Source organism: Carassius carassius, chromosome 22, assembly GCF_963082965.1.
Source record: "Carassius carassius chromosome 22, fCarCar2.1, whole genome shotgun sequence".
In the NCBI taxonomy this organism is placed as follows: Eukaryota; Metazoa; Chordata; class Actinopteri; order Cypriniformes; family Cyprinidae; genus Carassius; species Carassius carassius.
In genome coordinates, this window is record NC_081776.1 from 7,125,379 (window position 1) to 7,146,549 (window position 21,171).

Here is a 21,171-nt window from a genome sequence, read left to right on the forward strand (position 1 = left end):
AAGAATCAACAGGTTTTTACGGGTTTTACAGTATTCGTCAGCCCTTTGCAGATCACATGAGTCCAGTTCAGAGTAAAGAATAGATTATTTATTTTATTTTTTCAGAAAATGCGACAAAACAACTTACTTAAAAGCACTACTAACAGTTAGTCCACGAGCAGCCTCTGAAGATGAGCAGCTCTCTGTATTTAATCTGAGCTAATGAAGGGGCGGGCTGTAGTTGCATTTCCTCCTCACATCCTACGCTGACCCTCCGATACCCCGCAGACTGGACACACGCAAGCCTCGCTGGGAAACGAGCTTTAGCTGCTGTTAAGGTAAGTGTAAACACGCTATGTTTTCTTTTTATGCAATGGAAAGGGACACAGATGTTTGTCTCAAACGCATCTTTAGAGCAGGTGGTTCTAGAAAAATAAAGTGTGCATCACACCACGCAGTTTTATTTTGTTTACGTTCATGAGTGTGGAAAGTCGTGCATGATCAACGCAACTGAGAAACCTGGATGTGTTTTGCGGTGAAGTATAAGGCCAAAGTCCCTTGGTAGTAAAGAAAGAGAAACGGCTGGATAGTAACACCATGTTTTCTTTTCTTTCTTTTTCTTCCTCGGGATAACCACCATTGCGTTCATTGTAGCCTATAGGTTAGTAAGAAGGAAGGAGGAAGATAATAATGTGAACTGAAACGATTTTTTCAGTAGAGTAAGTTCTCATACTATTTACATCCATCAGAAATGAAAATCATCCCCCCTTTTTTAATCTGAGTCAACGTGTCACTCGCTCGCGAGGAAATCACTGCAAACTCCAAATAAACTTTTCAGCTTCCTTTAACCTTAGAAATGTTATCTGTAAGAAACGCTACAGTAAAAATATGTAACCAGTAGAAAAAAAAATTCTTGAAACATTTCTTTGGATACTTGTGGTAACCCATAATGACACAAAGCCTGCATGTGTCCCAAATCCCAGCCAACGCCATGGGTCTGTCAACAGAATGGACAAGAGGATAGTTTGTCTTTATCAGGCAGACAGTGAGGTGAATAATAAATGCAAATGCAATGAATAAAATATTATCCTGTACTAAATCCTTATTCCAAATTTAAAGTTCTGCATTTGGAGTCTATCACCATGATAACTTATATGTATTCACTGCTCAATACAAGTATATTGAAAAAGCACTCTATGTGATTACTACTGACACACAGCCTACGTTACAACATGTGATCAGCAAATCAATATGACCCCATATAGTCATTCTGAACAACTTCTTTATGCCTCAGTATCCAAAACAAATTGATAGGTCTTGCAGTGAAAACCCAGACTATTAAATCTATCATAGCAGGGATTTATATAAACCGCAGTCTAATTTTGTGTTTCAGAGAATAATGTGGCACCTTTCTAATCTGGAGCTACATTTGTTGTCCTCAAGGTTTTTAAAACCAGCATTGTGGGTTATAGTGTGTGCAGTTTTGTTGTGTTTTCAACCATTTCAAGCCAAACACCCTCATTTCATCGGCCATACATGGCTGCTGTTTTGACACGCACCGCCTCCACACTAGGCCCTGAGACGTGAGCGTGTCGTCTGTCTGTGGCAGAAACCCATGGGCCACAGCTGTTAATTAACATGTCATAGAAAAGAACAGTGTTTGACTGCCATCTCTCCAAAAGCCTGTTTATGCTCCTGCCCACCTCCTCTTCTTTGTCCTTTTCCCATTTTGTCTCATAAATACGCAAAGTGTGAACAACCACCGCTTCATGAGAACTTCTTTTCTTTAGCACTTATTTTTTTCTCTCTTCTCACTAACAGGAGAGATGGGCAGCTTGTATAAGGATGAGCAGGACAACTGGATCACAGTGTGTCTCAAGTACCTCCTCTTCGTTTTTAACTTCCTGTTCTGGGTGAGTCTTAAATGCAAAAATTAAAATTTGCTGAAAATTTACTCCACCTCAGCTTAACATTTAGACTTACATCACTTGCTCATCAGTGGATCCTCTGCAGTGAATAGGTGCCGTCAGAATGAGAGTCCAAACAGCTGATCAAAATATCACAATAATTAATAAGTAATCCACATGACTCCAGTCTATCAGTTAACTTATTATGAAGTGAAAATCATTTTACAAATATTTTAAATTCAAACTATTCCTCCATTCATTGTTTTGTCTGAATAAAGAGAGAAATATGCACAGATCAAGCACCATTTACAAGTGAAAACAGTCCAAAACCGTTCTGAACTAATATTTTGATGTGAGAGGACAACATGGGAATGACTTCTTCACTTTTTCATTAATAAGGATTATGGAAACCTGTTTTGAAGCTACAGTTTAAAGTTAAAAGGTTGATATTAAGCAGTTATTTCACTTTGTCGTGCATGAAATGATGTTTGGAGAACATTTCCATCTTCTGTTTTATGCAGCATTCTTATGAAATATCAGAGGCAGTGAGAGACAAAAGACAAAGTGTAGGAAGAAAAAGTATATATGTGAATGTAAAAGTGTGATATTCATAACTTAAATTTGAGTTTTGTCCCATCATCTCCTTTTTCTCGTTCTCTTCCCACCCACCTGTGTATTAGCTCAACAAGTACAGTTCCCTCTGGAGTTGAATGTGTTTTCTAAGTTGATCCGAGTGGAGAAAGACAAACCTGCTGTGTGAGCAAAAGCATTTCTTAATATGAAGCATTATTTAATTAAATGCATCTTTATAATTACATCTCTACTACAGTTTCAGACAGATGGATTTCCATAAATCCTAGACAAAGAGAGAGAGAGAGAGAGAGAGAGAGAGAGAGACAGAGAGAAATCTAGGAAATGATTCAGAAACCAAACTTTCAACCACAATGCATAAACCCGTGCATCAATCGACTTACTTAAACAGATAGTCCACCCAAGTCTGTATGACTGACTTTCTTCTGTGGAACACAAACAGAGAAATTCTGAATATTGTACTTTTTTAATGCTGTTAAAATGCTTCAAAGTAAAAAAAAAAAAAAAAAAGGACAAAGAAGCATAATAAAAGTATCATAAAAGTGGTCCATATGAATTTCAGTCTGTATTTCACACACAGTCCTCATTATATTCACCTTTTGTGCTGCATGGAAAAAAGATTAATGCAAGTTTGAATTGTCATGGGTGAGTAGTAATGACTCATTTTTATTTTTGAGTTATTCTATAAAGCTTAACCTTTATAGAATAACTCTATATATTCAGTATATACTCCAGTGATGTATTCAATACAGAGTTTTCATAAAGGAATTTTCTCCTCAAATGCTAAGTCCTCACTGTGTGTGGTATGCAAGCAGCTCAGGGAGCATTAAAGAGACAATAGGTCTCTGGGATAGCTAGAATTTTAGTTTGGCACTGGAGAGTATCATGGAAAGTGTTGAAGGGAGGAGCCTTGTTGGATTTTCCTCAGTTTCCGACTTGGATAGATCTGAGAAAGAGATAAATGAGTGTGTATGCATATAGATTATTTAAGTCTTTACTTTGCTGCAGCACCACACAGGTGGATCATTAACTTGTGCTGAAATCTCAGGGTGAGGGAATGATTATTTGAGTTGGTTAAATAATGACAAGCCTGTCAAACTATGAAATAACTGTTTATCATTTGAAACTTTTTTGTGTATTAGAAGAAGCATTCTGATATGCTGAGATGCATTTTTGTCTTTCAGATGGGTGGTGGGGTGGTGATGGGTGTCGGGATCTGGACGCTGGTCGATAAAGGAGAGTACCTGAGCCTGCTGGCCTCCAGTACATTCGCCGTGTCCGCTTACATTCTGATCCTGGCAGGAGGGCTGGTGATGGTCACGGGGTTCCTGGGCTGCTGCGCCGTCATACATGAGCAGAGGAGCTGTCTGTCCACGGTGAGGGCATGGAGATGAATGAGAGGACATCATGTTATCAGTTGCACCAATTTATCCATTGTCCAACCACTAATTGCTTTAGATCCCGGCCTCTTTTCATTCACCTCTGTTATTGTTGCTTGTTAGTCGAGGTGGGTGGCTCCATAGACAAAGCAGAGCTGGCTCCATGGCAGCCGTGACAAATGAGCTGACAGGCATCTGCTTTCTCTCCATTTTATTTACTTTTTTTAAAGATAGTACCTTGTGTTTGTTCGAAAGAGAGAAAGAGACAACAAGGTTGTTACTGCCACTGCAGCAGTGCTATTTATACCCCACTCTCACTCAGATGTATGAATCTACTAAGGAGCGCCACCTTGCTACAAATTAATCATGAGGACACTGCCTTTGCTGGTCTGATCTGAGTGCATTGCATTGTGGGAAAAACATATGCATGCATGAATGTCCACACGAGACATGTTGAGGTTAACAGCAGTTTAGTGCACTGTTTTGTTTGAATAACCGTGAATCGGTTTATTTAATTTGCTTCACTGCTCGTGCTGGTGTTTATATAAATTACATCGGGCTTCCTGTCCTTTCTTTTGACCTCTAAATGAGAATTGCAGCATGTATGGATTTGTTTGTTTGCTCTAATTTATTCTTCTCTCACACAAATACACTTTTATGTTTGTGGCATCTCTTGACTCTGTGGTTCGGTCTTCAGTCTCTGCGCATAATTTGATATGCATATTTCTGTTTAATTCTGCTGATTAGTGATGGAAACTTCAGTTTAACTTCACTACTCCCTTTGCAATTAAAATAAAATATGGTGTGTTCATAGAAAGACATGGTGAGTTTGAGTAATGTATAATCTTGAAATGTTGTTTGATGGATGGTTTGTTTTCAGTTATGCCACAAGAAATATTTTCCTGAAAACGTTTTCAAAGGCAGATTCGGGTTGTTATCACCCACTCTCTCTCCCCCACAATAAACTATGACGGCTTATTCAGTTTAGTCATTTATTGTTTCATTTTCCTCTGAGGAAAATGTCACTGTGTCTTTTATTTTCATTTGTCAGGCATCTCCCCCTCTGCCTGCTCTGAGCAAGAAATTGCTTAGAAACCAGTTGTATTTATTTTATCCCCATTACAGGGAAAATATGGTTACATTTTGAAGCTTTTTGAATGTTGATTGTTGATGCGTGAATAAAAAACCTTGTTGTAATATAGTTTCTTTTAGAGGAAAGCCATTTAAAATTATGCTTCATAAGGACAAAGGCAAATGAAACTAATTAAGTACAAATTGAACATTTTCTGAACAAAAGATTTTTAAGTTACTGTGGTTTTGAAAGTTTATTGTTTGTAGGTGACATCTGAGCATTTAGTTCAATAGTTAATTCATTTAATTAAATTGAATCTAAAGTAGCTCGAATGTAATTATATTGTTTTGTATTGTATTGGTTTAATACTTTAATAGATTTCTGTTTGTTTGTTTGTTTGCATGTTTGTTTGTTAATTTGCCCTTTTTAGCAGTTCAGTTTTTATATCAGATTATTTTTTCATTTATTACATTTTTAGTTTTATGGAACATCCCCTTGACATTCATGACTTTATATATAATCATTTGTATAACAGGAAACAGTATTTTCAAATTCGTATAGCGTATCTAGAGTGGTAATCGTTATTATTTCAATAAATTCTAATTCAAATTCAATGACTGGATTTCCTGTTTCCTGACAAGGATGTTGTATCATTTGTCTACAGTACTTCTCCTGTCTGCTTCTGATCTTTCTAATTGAGCTGGTGGCTGGTGTTCTGGCCTACGTTTATTATCAGTCGGTGAGTGAACTTCTAGACACACTCTATATTACTACAAAAGAAAGATCTAAAGAACCAACTCCAATTTGCTTTTATGATGGATGTAGTTGTACGACCATACACGACTGGCATTTGACAGATGACACTGCATACTGCTCACTCTCTATCTTTTTGTCCATTTCTCTCTGTCTTTCTCATCTCTCTATCTCTCCCAGCTGAGTGAAGAGCTGAAGCAGCACTTGAGCAAGACAATGACAGAGAACTATGCCCAACCTGGAAAAGAGAGCATCACACATTCTGTGGACAGACTACAGCAGGATGTGAGAAATGCCAAATCCCAGAATGTTACTGGGCCTTTTCAACTCACCTTTTTGCTGTACACACAAATATAAGAATCAGTGTATTGAACATTTTACTTAATAAGATTAGAGAAAAAAAACAAGAGTATATGTGTCACGTTTCTGATCTTTGTTTCCTTATTTGGTCACCTTCCTTTTCTTGTTTTAGTTAAGTGATTGATTCCCACCTGTTTCCAGTTTCCCTCATTACCTTCTGTGTGTATAATTACCCCTTCTGTTCAGTTCCTCCTCGTCCGTGATTGTTTAGCGTTGTTGATGTGTTCGTTGTATGTATGCTAAATGTAATCCTGTTAATATAGTCTGTACCTTCTTCATCAGTAAACTCCTTATTTGTTCCAGTTCCTCTTCTCTCCCTTTGTTTTACGTTTAGCACCACCACATCTGTAACAGAATCAAGGACCTAAACAGTATAGTTTATTTTAGCGGCGTTTTTCTTTCTTTTTGATTTTTTGCCTTTTTTTTTTTCATCCTCTCCCGGAATGGCCATCCCAGCAGTCCGTCTCCTATGCCTGGAGCAACTGGACCGTTCCCTGGAGGACCACACCAGGGACTTTCTAGATCTGGCGTGCCTTACTCACTTCCCCGACCGCTCGCTCTCTAACTTTTTCTATACCGGCCTGAGCGAGCGGAGTAAGGCACGCCTACCAGCGAACGGTCCCCGAGAGGATTTCGCCGCTTTTGTGGAGTGGGTGCTGGAGAAAAATGGTTCTTCATTTACCATCAGCACCGCCGAAGAGGATATCTCCAGCCCCACTTCCGACCCAGAGACCAACCAGCCACCATCAAGCCACACGGAGCCAGAGCCCACCGCAGCCGCAGAGCCTAAGCAGGATGTCGAGAGCGCGACTGACCAGGTGTGTGAGCCGGCAACACCGTGCATCGTGGGTGTCCTCGTGGAGATCGAGGGCGTGGAGGAAAGCCCTGCCCACACTCCTGCGACTGAGGTTGAGCTGTATTCGGTCTCGGGAAACATGGAGCAACTTATGGATCTAATGGACTGGTCTATGGAGGTAATTCCTGTATCCCCTGTTTTTCCGCTGGTTCCATCCAGCCCTGATCCCCTTGTATACCCTCTCAGTCTCCCACTCCTACCTCCTCCAGTCAGCTCCTCTGCTCCATTTCCGCTGGTTCCGCCCAGCCCTGAATTTTCTGTTTCTACGCTGGTTCCGCCCAGCCCTGAATTTTCTGTCTCTCCGCTGGTTCCGCCCAGCTGTGAATTTTCTGTCTCTCCGCTGGTTCCGCCCAGCTCTGAATTTTCTGTCTCTCCGCTGGTTCCGCCCAACTCTGAATTTCCTATGTCTCCGCTGGTTCCGCCCAGCTCTGAATCTTCTGTGTCTCCGCTGGTTCCGCCCAGCTCTGAATCTTCTGTGTCTCCTGTATTCCCTCCCAGCCTCCCTCTCCCACCTCCTCCTAGACCTGCCAGTCCCTCTGCTCCACTTCAGCTGGTTCCGTCCAGCCCTGATCCTCCTGTCTTTCCTCCCATCCTTCCTCTCTCTCCTCCTCCTAGACCAGCCAGTTCCTCGTCATCCCTGCTGGTGCCAGTCAGTCCCGCAGCTCACCCTCAGTCCGCACCATCTGGGCGCGATGGTTCGCCGCTGGACTGCCAGTCTCCAGCTCTGCCTTGGCACGTTAAGGCCCTGTCTCCGCCTCCAGCCTCCGAGCCCTGGACTCCTCCTCGGTCCTTCGACCCAGCGGCTCCGCCTTGGCTCTTAGCTCCCTTGTCTCCACCGTGGCCTGGCATCCCACCTGCTCCACCGGGCTCCCTCGTCCCTCCGGCTCCACCTTGGTCACTCGTCGACCATCCGCCGCCTCGGGACTCCACTCCTCTGGTTCCACCTCGTCACTCCATCCCTCCGGCTCTGTCCGGCTCCTCCTTCCCTCTGGTTCCACCGTCATCCTCAGTCACTCCGGCTCCACAGCGGTCTTCCAGGACCCCGCCTCCACCTTGGTCGCCAGAGCCTTCTGCTCCACCTAGGCCCTCCGGATCCTCGACATCACCCTGGCTCTGCGGCTGTGCTGCTCCATCTTGGGCTCCTCACCCACCGGTGCAGTCTCCGCCTGTCAGCCCCCTGGTGTTGTCGACCCCTTCACCATGGCTCCTCCCGCCGTCGACTCCACCATGGATCTCCGTCCTGGCTGGTCTCTCGTGGACCGTCTGGCTCCTCCTGCTCCGGGCTCCTCCCTGGCTCCTCCCTCCATCCACTCTGCCCTGGTCCCTACCTCCATGCTCCCTCGTCACCTGCTCCTGGCCTACTCCTCGCCTGCCTCCAGAACCCCCACCCTCCCTCCGCTGGTATTCCTCTTGCGGTGCGAGGACGCACAGTTCCGGGAGGGGGCGAACTGTCACGTTTCTGAACTTTGTTTCCTTATTTGGTCACCTTCCTTTTCTTGTTTTAGTTAAGTGATTGATCCCCACCTGTTTCCAGTTCCCTCATTACCTTCTGTGTGTATAATTACCCGTTCTGTTCAGTTCCTCCTCGTCCATGATTGTTTAGCGTTGTTGATGTGTTCGTTGTATGTATGCTAAATGTAATCCTGTTAATATAGTCTGTACCTTCTTTATCAGTAAACTCCTTATTTGTTCCAGTTCCTCTTCTCTCCCTTTGTTTTACGTTTAGCACTACCACATCTGTAACAATATGGGTAGGGCAAGTTATTTTTAAATTGTATTTTTTAGTTTTTTGTGAGATGGTAATGGAACATGAGTGATTCTAATCACACAAACTACTACCTAATAAACAATCATGTAAAATCACTACTGTGAAAGAAAATAATGCAGAAATATAAGCACCCCATACCAGACCACTTTGCATGCTGACCTAATTAATCCCATAACTCCCTTACCTTCATCTTTTAGTTCAAGTGCTGCGGGAGCAACAACTCATTTGACTGGACACACAGCGCGTACATCATGTCCCTGGAAGCGGAGAAAAGATTGGTCCCAGACAGCTGCTGTAAGACCATCACCCATCAGTGTGGAAAGAGAGACCACCCCTCAAACATCTACAAGGTGGAGGTGGGTGAGATACTGTTAACCTCAAATCAACCCCCACACCCAACATATATGCAACATGTGTCTATTCATCTTTACTTAACTTGCTTTACAAAACACAGAAATCCAAGTACACTAAAGGGACTTTGTTAATTTACTGTTGTAGCATAGGGGTTTCAGACAAAGCCACCACAGGCTTTGATGCTCCCTCATTGTCTGTGGGAACTACAGTACGCCTGTAAACCATATCGTCATGTTTGATATACCCTTTGGAAGTCATTTAGACTAAGAAAGCACAGCAGTGAGCAAAGCAGGTGTGACTGGTAACATATATGAGCTTGTAAAGTGTGAGGTAACACTACAGTTAATGGCTGCTAAGCTCTCTGTATTCTTTGGGAACCATCCGCTGGTGTGATAAATAATACAATATGACACTGGTTTTACTGGCCTCTAGTGGGCCATTAGTTTTATTCTTTACGTGGTCTGTTGAGGCAGTACCCACAATAGTGTTGCGTAAATCATTCAATACAAAAATCACCCATATAGCTGTAGCTCTTCATCAGTCTGCAAAATAAATCAGTTTACTCATTCACAAATGGGCATTGACACTGAAAAAAAAAAAAAAACATGAGCTGTACATTATTCAGAAGTAGTTATAGGTGCTGTGGTCTCTTACAGGGCGGCTGTATCAGTAAACTGGAGCAGTTTCTGGCAGATCACTTGCTCATTATTGGTGCTGTGGGAATAGGTGTGGCCTGTCTACAGGTAAGCCCCACCCTCCTCAGGTGTACTGTGCAATTAAAGGGATAGTTCACACAAGCTGAATCTGCAGTAGTCATCACGCCAGTGTGACATGATCTTTCAGAAATCATTCTAATTTGCTGCTCAAGAAACATTTATTATGATCAGAGTTGCAAAGAGTTGTTTTGCTTAAATTTGAAAAAGAAGATTGTTAATGCCTTAACTGTCACTTTTGGGTCAATTTAATGTGTCTTTGCTGGATAAAATTATTTAGTTCTTTTAAAAAATAAATAGTGGCCTCAAATATATGCATATGTATATACAGTATATAGTATTTTTTATTTATTTATTGTATATTTATACTTGGAGTATACTTTACAATATATTTTTTGTGTTTATGTCTAATTACTATGAAGTAAATCTTAGAGAAACAGTAGGAACAAAGGATCATTAAGTTCTTCTGATGTGGTTCAATAACACGAAAGCCTTCACTAAAATAGCCTGCAGGCAATCGTTTAATGGACTCTGTTTTTGTCCCCAACCGTTAATGCGCACGGTAGTCTCACAGAGCACTGCCCGCTGGGTAAAAATAGGTGGAGACCGCATGCAGGTTTGAGAAAATGAATGATAAGAGATAAAGAGCTCTTAGCTTTAAGTGCAGATCTCACAGTGTGAGTGCTGAGTTCACTGCAGGGGTGCAGAGGCCCATTGATCTGTTTCCTTTGAATAAACTCTGTATATAAACACCACTGAAATGTGACTCTAGCTCTGACCTCATATTGATTCTCTGAGCCGGGAGGGATATGTAATAAGCAGAGATTTATCTTTTAAGAACTTTATCCCATTTCTTGTCTTTTTAGTGGATAGTGGTGATTTTTATGTGCTGTACAGAAGTTTTTTTTCTCACTATTCAAAATGTTTTTTCTCAAAATTACTATGTAGTACTGTATATTGGATGTTAGTCCCATATAGTTGGTCAAATTGGTTTAATAAATTCCCCAAAGTCAGTTGAATTAACAGTCAACTGAACTTTTTTTTTTCTGCGAAGATTTAAGTAGATGCATAAAACTGTAACTGTAAATATGTCAGGATTTCAACATATGCATTAATGCAACGTTTCCATCATTAGGGTCTCAGCTGAAGGTCATGTGATCATTTCATCCAGGAAATGTGAAGCTCTGGAGTGATTAGGTGACTAAAAATAAATCCTGTGTTGACTTTAATGTAATGATTTTACTGTAAAAAGCCACAATGTAACTTGAAGTGGCTCTCTAGAGGGAGCGCTAATTAAATTGATCCTCTTCTGTGATCGTTCATTATGGCAGTGCTGCTCTGCAGGGGTCTAGAGCATTGGTTCACATTCAGAACATACTGTTAAACATACTATTGCTTGGTTTTATCTTTTCTGTGTAATCGCAGCATTGTATCATTAAACTCATTAAAATTAATGAGTGAATTGTTTATTTACATGAACTGTGCAAACAAACTGATTTTCTATTTCCCTGCTGTAAAAATGTGATAACGTATCAACACTTTGTCTTTCCTTGAACATATTTTTCTCATATTGTCTTATTGTTGTAATGTTTGTCTTAAATTATCTCTGTCTCTGTTTTGTCTTTGTTTTGTTTGTCTTTCTCTCTCTGTCTCTTTCTTTTTGGTTGTATCTTTCTTATCTGTTTTTGGTGTGGGTGTGTGTGTGTGTGTGTGTGTGTCATGTAGCTGGTGGGAGCAGTGTTGACTGCCTGCTTTATTTATCTCCTTTATAAAGAAGAGGAAGAAGACTTTTCTGATGTTTGACTGTTTGATTCCTGAAGCTCTGTGTGTTGAGAAGGTCGGCCATTTGAGTTTGTGCTTGTGTATGTGTGCATATCCATGTGCCTTGTTCCTGTCACTTCATGTCCACCTTATGCTTTCGGTATTGCTTTTGTGTATGTGTTGGCATGAAACAAGCAGTTTTACACTACACATGCTGAATGCTGCATGGCAAAAAAAGAACAAAAACTCACAACTAATTGCACCAAATAGCATTTTATCATGTTAAAGTTTTGTATTTTGAGACAAAAATTGTTTCATAACAGAATAAGGCAATTAATTGAATATGTTCAGTTATCGCTATTATTTGAGAATAAGTGTCGACCGTTTACCTGATATAACCTTTTACCTGCAGCCTGCTGTGGGACTCCCAATGTGTCCGATCTATTTCAGGCCTCTCTCTTCCTGCCTATTGTATCGCTCTCTCTGGACCTAGACTGCTGGAAAGGAGAGCTTTCAAAGGTGTCAACATATCTTCTCAGAAAAAAAGACTGTTTGTCCCTAGCTTTTGTGAAGGTCTGCTGATTGCGTATAAGTCTCATCTCTCGGTTTGTTGTTGTTGTGCAGTTAATCCCACTTTCATTTGGTTTTATTGTCCTCTGGAGTAGCATTAGAAGTGCTGGCAGACAGCAGTATTACTGCTTCTCACTCAGTGCTTTATGACATGGAGGACAATTCCGTGAAAAGAACAAGCTTTTTAAAGGTGAAAATGAAAAATGGACACAAAGGAAGGTATTCTGTAAATTTTCTAAGATGCTCTTTTACATGCACGGAAATTAATGAGGTTTTGAATTGAATGTTCCAAAAATGACAAAGAGGCATAAAGCAGTATAAAATTGTCTTTTGGTGCACTATATTCTACATTTGCTGATGACAGATTTGTGTTAAGATAATTCTTTACGACAAATTTACGCAAAGTTTGGCGTCAGGAAGGATTTTTTAAAAGAAATTTATGAGCTATTTTAAAAACTATTTTTAAATAACATTATATTTTAGAATATTACTGTTTTACTGTGTTTTGATCAAATAAATGCAGTCTTGGTGAGTATAAGAGACTGCAAAACTGACCCAAACTTTTCAGCTGTAGTAATTATTTGCTGAAATTCATTCTTTTTGCTCTATTTTTAAATCTTTTGTGCCTATTTATGTTATTAAACACTCGAAATGGGATTTTCAAGATATATTTGCACCAGGTTTGGTCCAGTTGACATCAGATATCACTGGTTCTTGTAATTTCCTGATTGCAAAACGGTTTATTTTTATTGGCCCTCAGGCGCAAATAAGATTTTTCCTGTTCGTTTTCATTGTATTGAAAAGAGCAGCTTTGACATTCTGTAAAAAAGAAGGAATATCATATGGGTTAAGAATGTTGTTTGAGTCTGCAAATTAGAAAAGAGGAAAAATCTATATTACTAAATCTACACTTTGTAATATATTTTGGTTTTGTTCACATTCTGATTTAAGCAAAATAATGCCGCTCAGTTGCACTGTACAATTTTAGCAAGCTTTATGAACTAACATCGGAATGTACCCCATTTTTTGTCCATAAACGACCACACAGTGACACATATTTTTCAGTTCCCATTCTGAGGTTCATTTGAAACCTCTAAAAACACTCATTAACCAGAGATCTTATTGGTATGTGCCATGAATACTCATTTGCCCAATAGTTAACTACAGATTAACCAATTTTAAGTTTATGGTTTTTTCCCATAATTGTAAAACAGCTGCACTTCCAGCTCTGGTTTATTTCTGTGTTTGTGGGTAGGATGAGGCTCCTTCATTCTTGTAGAAATAATCGCCCACCAAGAGCCCTCCTAGGACCTGGCTTCCGATTTGTCTTCAGCATTTTCCAGAGGGAGAGAGGAAAAATAAAGCATGGCTGCATGCTGAAACACTCTGTATTTTTAGATAATGTTTTGTAACATGTAGACTAAGTTTGTAAAGGTTTGGGAAGATTCTTATATTTTTATCTCCTATTTATTTTGGAGTTGTTTTCCCCAGGATTACAGCTTGAAGAATATCTCTTGGGTTTTTTTTATGCTGTCACAAAAATATGTACCACTATCATAAGAACTTACCAGTGTGAATCTCAAAATTGTTGCTGTAAATTTTTCTACCATCATGGCAATATTTAAAAGTGACTTGCCATTTTGAAATATAGAAATGTGTAAATTAATATTAATGCTATTTTCATTATGGTAGTAACCACTGATCTGAATCCGCCTACATGTTGTAGCCTTTATACAAACACGTGCACACACACACACACACACACACACACACACACACACACACACATGCTAATTGACCCAATTACAACAACACTCCTACCGGCTGCCTTACATCTTGGTTTCCATAGTAGCTAAACACCGCTTCCCTCTTCCTGCGAGCCTTTTATAAAGAGTGTTTCAACAATTGCCACAAGGCTTTTAAAATATCAGTGCTTTTAAAGGAATGGCTCACCCAAAATGAAAAATTGCTAAAAATGTACACACCCTCAGGCCATTCAAGAAGTATAAGAGTTTGTATCTTCATCAGAACAGATTTGGAGAAATTTTGCTCACCAGTGGATCCTCTGCAGTGAATAGGTGCCACCAAAATGAGAGTGCAAACAGCTGAATAAAGCATCACAATAATCCTCAAGTATTCCACACGACTCCGGTCCATCAATTAACATCTTGTGAATTGAAAAGCTGTGTGTTTGTAAAAAAACAAATCCATCAAGTTGTTTTTAACTTCAAACTGTTCCAACTAAAATTTGAGTCCTCTATCTAATATTGTTTCTCCAGTGAAAAATAATATTTTCTGAATTAGGAGAGAAATATGCACAGATCAAGCAAAAAAACAGTCCAAAACATTGATTAATCATTAATTGATTTACTGGAGACATGGATTATTGTGATGTTTTTATCAGCTGTTTGGACTCCCATTATGACGGCACCCATTCACTGCAGAGGAGCCATTGGTGAGCAAGAAATGCAATGCTAAATTTCTTCAAATCTGTTGAGATAAAGAAACAAACTCGTTTACATCTTGGATGGCCTGAGGGTGAGAACATTTTCAGCAAATACAATTTTTGGCATGAACTACTCCTTGGATGTCTTAATTGAAAAAACAAACAAAAAAAAAAAATACAAAAATTTCAAGACTTTTTCATTATCCATCCTGACATTGTTGGAGCTCTTTTTATGGAATGTTCTGCTGCCTGCCAGTATCATAAGTTATCATACGTATTTGACCAGACAGATGTCCACCAGACATGAAAATTTGGCTGATGGCCATCTTATCTAGTCAAATGCAATATAAAATGTTACTTTGGTAATGCAATATAAAATGTTACTTTGGTAATTTTCTATCATATGTGTGTGTTTCAGATTTGTGGAATGGTGTTCACCTGTTGCCTGCACAGGCGAATTAAACTGGACCCTTACTGAAGACTCAGAAATGTATGCCTTTCCTGACACTCAAACACAGCCTTACTACCGTTTCCACTTTAAACTGCATGACCAAACCATTTACTTTGATATAAGGTTTATTATCTTTCATTGGCTACATTTTTAGACAAATGTTGCTATTGTTAATAAATCCTTATAATCCTAATAGTCTTGAAGGATATGGGATATTGTTGTCATTTAGATAAAAAAAAATATATCAGAGTATTTTTTATTAACCACATATTTGCTTTATTCACTCATATTAAATGTATGTAATGTGCTGCTCAATCTTAAACAGGTGTGCCTATAAACACCTATTTATAGGCACAAAATACACTGGACCAATGTCAAGACTAGGGTTATACGAAATACCGCGATATAAACATGTACGATTATCATACCGTGTACATTTGCTTATCTATGGTATTGAGAGAAAATAACAGACACAGAATCTCACCTGCGCCTAGGCAACAACTTCCACCTAAGGGGCCGTTCACATATCGCGCCTAAAAACACTTGGAAAACGCCTTCGGACACTTGGCTCCTGAGGCGTCTGCCGTTGCTAAGCAACAATGACCTGCTCTTTCCATGAAGACGCGGAAATTTCAGCAATGGATGAATGAATTTGCAGCACTAAAAATTTTTTGCAGTAGCTCTGCTACTAAATTAATTTTAAAATGGCAATCCATATACAGCTATGATCAGCTGTTCCTTTCTTTGGCTGAGGTTTCAGTGTTGTCATGGAAAAGGTGAGGAAGCTACATGACATGCGGTGCGCTTGCGGCATTCTGAAAGTTGAGATGTTTTTAACTCAATGCGGTGCGGACGCGCCTGGAAAAAACGAGCGTGTCACTTCCATTATGAGCGCGCATACCGCGTATGGCACTCGTTTTGTGTTATTTCTTTCCATAGTTATCTGTCGTGCTTGTCAGTCTCGTCGACAAATGAAACCGTGTTGCCAAGTTCGCTTATTATAAGCGACGTTGGGCTTGTTTTTCTGTAAAGTCGCTTACAAATATTGGTAGTCGCGGGTCACGTTTTTTTGGGCTTGTTTCTAAAGTGTAGTTGCTTATTTTGGGCTTGATCCCAGCTCCATAATAAGTTGTCAAGCAGATATTTTCTATATGTTATTTAAACATAGGAGATTGTCTAGACTGTTCTCTCTGTCCCTCCCTTTTCCCCATACACAGGAGACAGCAGAGTTTTTGAGAAGGGTCTGGCTGCAGACCTGCACTAGCATTCTCAGACTTGCACTCTCTCAGACACTTGCACTTCCACTAGCGACGTCACTTGTAGTCTTTATTTTTTTTATTTTGTTCTATTTATTGATAACTTTTTGTTTGAATATCTAAACATTTTATAACAGTAGCCAGGTGGCGATACTAAAGAAACTAAATCACAATGTCACTTGCAATCGCTACTTGCACTCTCCGCTACCTGTGACGTCACTTGCAATCAACACAACTCGTGCGTGTTGCTAGTGGAGACAAGAAACTGTGGTGGTGATTAAATGATTAAAACTAAATTAGTAGGCCTACTACTATAACGTATATTTGTAAATATGCTTGTTATTGCATTTTTTACCAATCAGTTCAAGTTTAAATTTAATTTTAGTTTTGTCATTTCTATAGAGTTGTATTGAATATGACTTTTGACCAGATGTACAAGAGTAGGAGGAATAGCTTTAATGACCAAATTAAATTCTTTAAAATGCACAGGGAAATTGTGGTTCCGCATAAATTGTTCATAAGTTAAAGGTTTTCCAAAATTATCAAACATATTCATAAGATGATTAAAGGTGCCATCTGTCATGTCTGGCAAAAAAATCAAGTCATACTCCACATTCCATACCAGATGGGGGCAGTATATAGAATCATATGAGTAGCATTATTCAATTTGGGATGTAATATTCAAAATGACAATTCAATATGTAAAATGACAATGCATTTCTGTATTTACATTTACATTTTCCAATACATTTGTGCAACGTTTGGTGCAAAATGAAAATGAAAATTAAATAACACAATTTTCATTTGCCATTTCATACACCAGTTTTAATATGTAAAATGAATACTAATTGTAACCCTTTATAAGTTGCAAAATGAAAACGAAAATGTATTACAGAAATGATTAGATATGTATAACATGTTCAAGCAAAAACTGTGGCAAACTGATAATTTAAATGCTATTTTCTTAAATGCATTAACACTCACAGTCAAGACACTTACGATTGCATTTTCATTCAGTGTCCCGCAATGAATGTAGCAAAATTCAATGTGCACATTGAAAATGCATTCCGAGCCGATCACGTCTCCGCCCCCTCCCGACACGTCAATCACTGCGTGAACAAGGCGGGGCTTGCATAAGGTCAGAGACTCAAATCTCAAGAAGAGGATTCAAGTGAGAGAACATGGACAAGACAGGTGGTCCGTGTACGTTTTGATAATTTCGGTTTATGGCTTCAATATTTCATTCGCACTTGTGGGCGGAGCTGAAACGCTGCTTTCATCTGATTGGTCGAATCGCTCAACCTTCAGCTCGGTTTTTTCATTCTTTCTGGCAGAATAAGAGTCAGTGCGAGTAAAGCACTGTAATGTCTGAAACCACCACTCACTGTTAATTAGCATAATATTTGAATCAGATGTAGCTGGGCACATAATTCGTGCTGCTGAGACCTGCAAATTATTTCTAGGTTGTAGTATTGCATGAATATTGTCCCACTGATAAATACAGTGCAAATAGTTCTCTCTCTTTGGATAAAAGTGAAGTGGAAATAAAAATCAATAATAGACTGAACAGTTCCATGTCTGTAACATTTACCACTCTCATATTTTAAGTCATAAGGCACTAGGTATGTGTGTGTGACATTAATAAATAATTGTAAAAATATATAAATAATATAGTTACATTTCTAAATAAAAATAGTAAAATTAGCTCTGTGCTGCTCAGTGCTCTTGTAGCCTACCCCAGAGCGCCCTCTCGCGGCTGTAGACGGTAATGTTTTCTCTTGGTTCTGAATAAATGCGACTTATATATGTTTTTTTCCTCGTCATGACATATTTTTGGACTGATGCAACTTATAACGAAAAATACGGGTAACATTATTATTATTATTTATTATGAGAGTAATTGACACAGACTAGAACTTTAATGTTTCACCAAATTCAGCTCAGATCTTCAGACTCGTCTGACTCATGTTGCTGTATAACTGGCCAGACTTACCTTCCCAAAAAGTCCTATTTAATATAAATCCTAGACAATATTTATACAATACAGTATACAACCTAGAAATAATTTAACGGGGTCTCTTGCAAGTCGCAGCAGCACGAATTATGTGCCCAGCTACATCTGATTAAAATATTATGCTAATTAACAGTGAGTGTAGTTTCAGACATTACAGTGCTTCACTCGCACTGACTCTTATTCTGCCTGAAAGAATGAAAAGGCCGAGCTGAAGGTGGAGCGATTCGACCAATCAGATGAAAATGAAAAATGAAAGCAGCGTTTCAGCTCCGCCCACAAGTGCGAATGAAATATTGGAGCCATAAACCGAAATTATCAAAACGTACACCTACCAACTGTCTCGTGTATGAACAGTGAAGTGGAAATAAATATAGTTAAATTTATGAAATAAAATAAAATAGGATTTCTTGGGAAGGTAAGTCTGGCCAGTTATACAGCAACACGAGTCAGACGAGTCTGAAGATCTGAGCTGAATTTGATGAAACATTAAAGTTCTAGTCTGTGTCAACTACTCTCATAATAAATAATAATGATAATAATGTAATTTTTCGGTATAAGTTGCATCAGTCCAAAAATACGTCATGACGAGGAAAAAAACATATATAAGTCGCATTTATTCAGAACCAAGAGAAAACATTACCGTCTACAGCCGCGAGAGGGCGCTCTGGGGTAGGCTACAGGAGCACTGAGCAGTATAGAGCTGATTTTACTATTTTTATTTAGAAATGTAACTATATTAATTTTTACAATTATTTATTAATGTCACACACACATACCTAGTGCCTTATGACTTAAAATATGAGAGTGGTAAATGTTACAGACATGGAACTGTTCAGTCTATTATTGATTTTTATTTCCACTTCACTTTTATCCAAAGAGAGAGAACTATTTGCACTGTATTTATCAGTGGGACAATATTCATACAATACTAAAACCTAGAAATAATTTGCAGGTCGCAGCAGCACGAATTATGTGCCCAGCTACATCTGATTCAAATATTATGCTAATTAACAGTGAGTGTAGTTTCAGACATTACAGTGCTTTACTCGCACTGACTCTTATTCTGCCTGATAGAATGAAAAGACCGAGCTGAAGCTGGAGCGATTCGACCAATCAGATGAAAGCAGCGTTTCAGCTCCGCCCACAAGTGCGAATGAAATATTAAAGCCATAAACCGAAATGATCAAATCGTACACGGGCCAACTGTCTTGTCCATGTTCTCTCACTTGAATCCTCTTCTTGAGATTTGAGTCTCTGACCTTATGCAAGCCCCGCCTTGTTCACGCAGTGATTGACATGGCGGGAGGGGGCGGAGACGTGATCGGCTCGGAATGCATTTTCAATATGCACATTGAATTTTGCTACATTCATTGCGGGACACTGAATGAAAATGCAATCGTAAGTGTCTTGACTGTGAGTGTTAATGCATTTAAGAAAAATAGCATTTAAATGATCATTTTGCCACAGTTTTTGCTTGAACGTGTTATACATATCTTATCATTTCTGTAATACATTTTCATTTTAATTTTGCAACTTATAAAGCGTTACAATTAGTATTCATTTTACATATTAAAACTGGTGTATGAAATGGCAAATGAAAATTATGTAATTTAATTTTCATTTTCATTTTGCACCAAACGTTGCACAAATGTATTGGAAAATGTAAATGTAAATACAGAAATGCAATATCATTTTACATATTGCATTGTCATTTTGAATATTACATTCCAAATTGAATAATGCTACCCATATGCTTCCATAGCAGTATGCCTCAATAAAGTGAATTGGTCTACTCTAGAGTAACAAACGAGAAACGGCATAGTCTCTATGCTCCGCCCCTACCTTCACAACAACCCTACAGCCATAGCCGAAGCCTAAGAGGACGTTTTGCCTCCAGAGGAACGTTGGGTGATGTCAAGTGATTTTGAAACATGACATCTTCAAGCTACTCCCCTTCACCTTTACCAGTGAATATGTTCCTATTCGTTTTGTTCATATTACATTTTGAGTTGTATATACACATTATTTGAATTAAATTAATTTGACAGACAGCATTCTGTCAACATCATTGGTCAACATCAGACAGCTGATGTTGACCAAGCTAGCGCCAACCAATGTAACTAGAGCTGCCAACTCTCAAGCATTCACCGTGAGACACACGCAATTGACTCTTTTCACACGCTTTCACGCCACACATCAATTTTCTCACGTACAGAAAAACCACGAAGCAAAGAGGACACGGAGACCAACAGACTAGACAGAGCAGGTTAGTTATGATATAAAAAAATGGGTAAGTTATAGCTAGCTAATTATCAAATGCAGCTACGGTTAGCCATCGCTAAATACTAACAGCATCTAACTTACCAATCCAAAAGAAATGTTGCAAGTTCGGTGTCGAACCTCATTTCTTTCAGGTCCATCAGTTGTCTCCAGCGATTGAAAGCAGTGCCGATGTTTACTCTGGTTCGGCTCCTTTTCTTATCGGATTTGATTTGTGATTCCGAGCGCGGTTTTTTCCCTGTAGCAGGTGGTGGTGGTAGGGGTCTCTTGCCAAGGGCTTCAGCCATCCTTCCGCTCTCTTCCCTGAACTAAAATGAAGTAGTGGGCTGTACTTTCCACACGATTTACATCAGGTTCAAGTACGCCCACAAGCCGTGCGAGTTATTCATGTATTGCAGGTTGGCTGGTGGTTATGTTGCCCGCATACCGCCTCCCATGGCCGAAACTGGTATTACGACACCTGTCGGGCCGGGGTTAGTAATGCTAATGCTAATTAAGGTTGATATCTCTGCAGCAATATAACTTGACATTTTTTTAATGACATCATCGCCCTTATTTCTTCTCATTCTTTTGATGCGTGTAGGTCATTTTTTGGATATTTTTTCCTCAATTTTTGCACATGGCACCTTTAATATCCCTGTTAAACCAATTCCTTAAAAAT

At 39.3% G+C, this 21,171-nt stretch overlaps 2 protein-coding genes across 4 annotated transcripts in view; one reads left to right on the plus strand and one right to left on the minus strand.

Annotated features, from left to right (window-relative positions):
* Positions 1–21,171, minus strand: part of LOC132098560 (antigen WC1.1-like) — a 285,661-nt gene that overhangs the window by 223,974 nt on the left and 40,516 nt on the right. The window lies entirely within an intron of this gene.
* LOC132098823 (tetraspanin-11-like) lies at positions 222–15,130 on the plus strand. Of its 3 annotated transcripts, XM_059505047.1 has the most exons (9): positions 302–317; positions 1,801–1,892; positions 2,567–2,642; positions 3,662–3,853; positions 5,593–5,667; positions 5,862–5,966; positions 8,863–9,021; positions 9,676–9,762; positions 11,906–12,383. In XM_059505047.1, exons 4-9 carry the CDS (start codon positions 3,662–3,664, stop codon positions 11,984–11,986), a joined length of 699 nt encoding a protein of 232 aa, XP_059361030.1. In that variant the 5' UTR covers positions 302–317; positions 1,801–1,892; positions 2,567–2,642; the 3' UTR covers positions 11,987–12,383. The 3 variants fall into 3 exon arrangements, with proteins under 3 accessions (XP_059361029.1, XP_059361028.1, XP_059361030.1); XM_059505046.1 differs by lacking the exons at positions 2,567–2,642; positions 11,906–12,383 and adding an exon at positions 14,928–15,130 and having other exon boundaries at positions 222–317; XM_059505045.1 differs by lacking the exon at positions 2,567–2,642 and having other exon boundaries at positions 222–317; positions 11,906–12,382.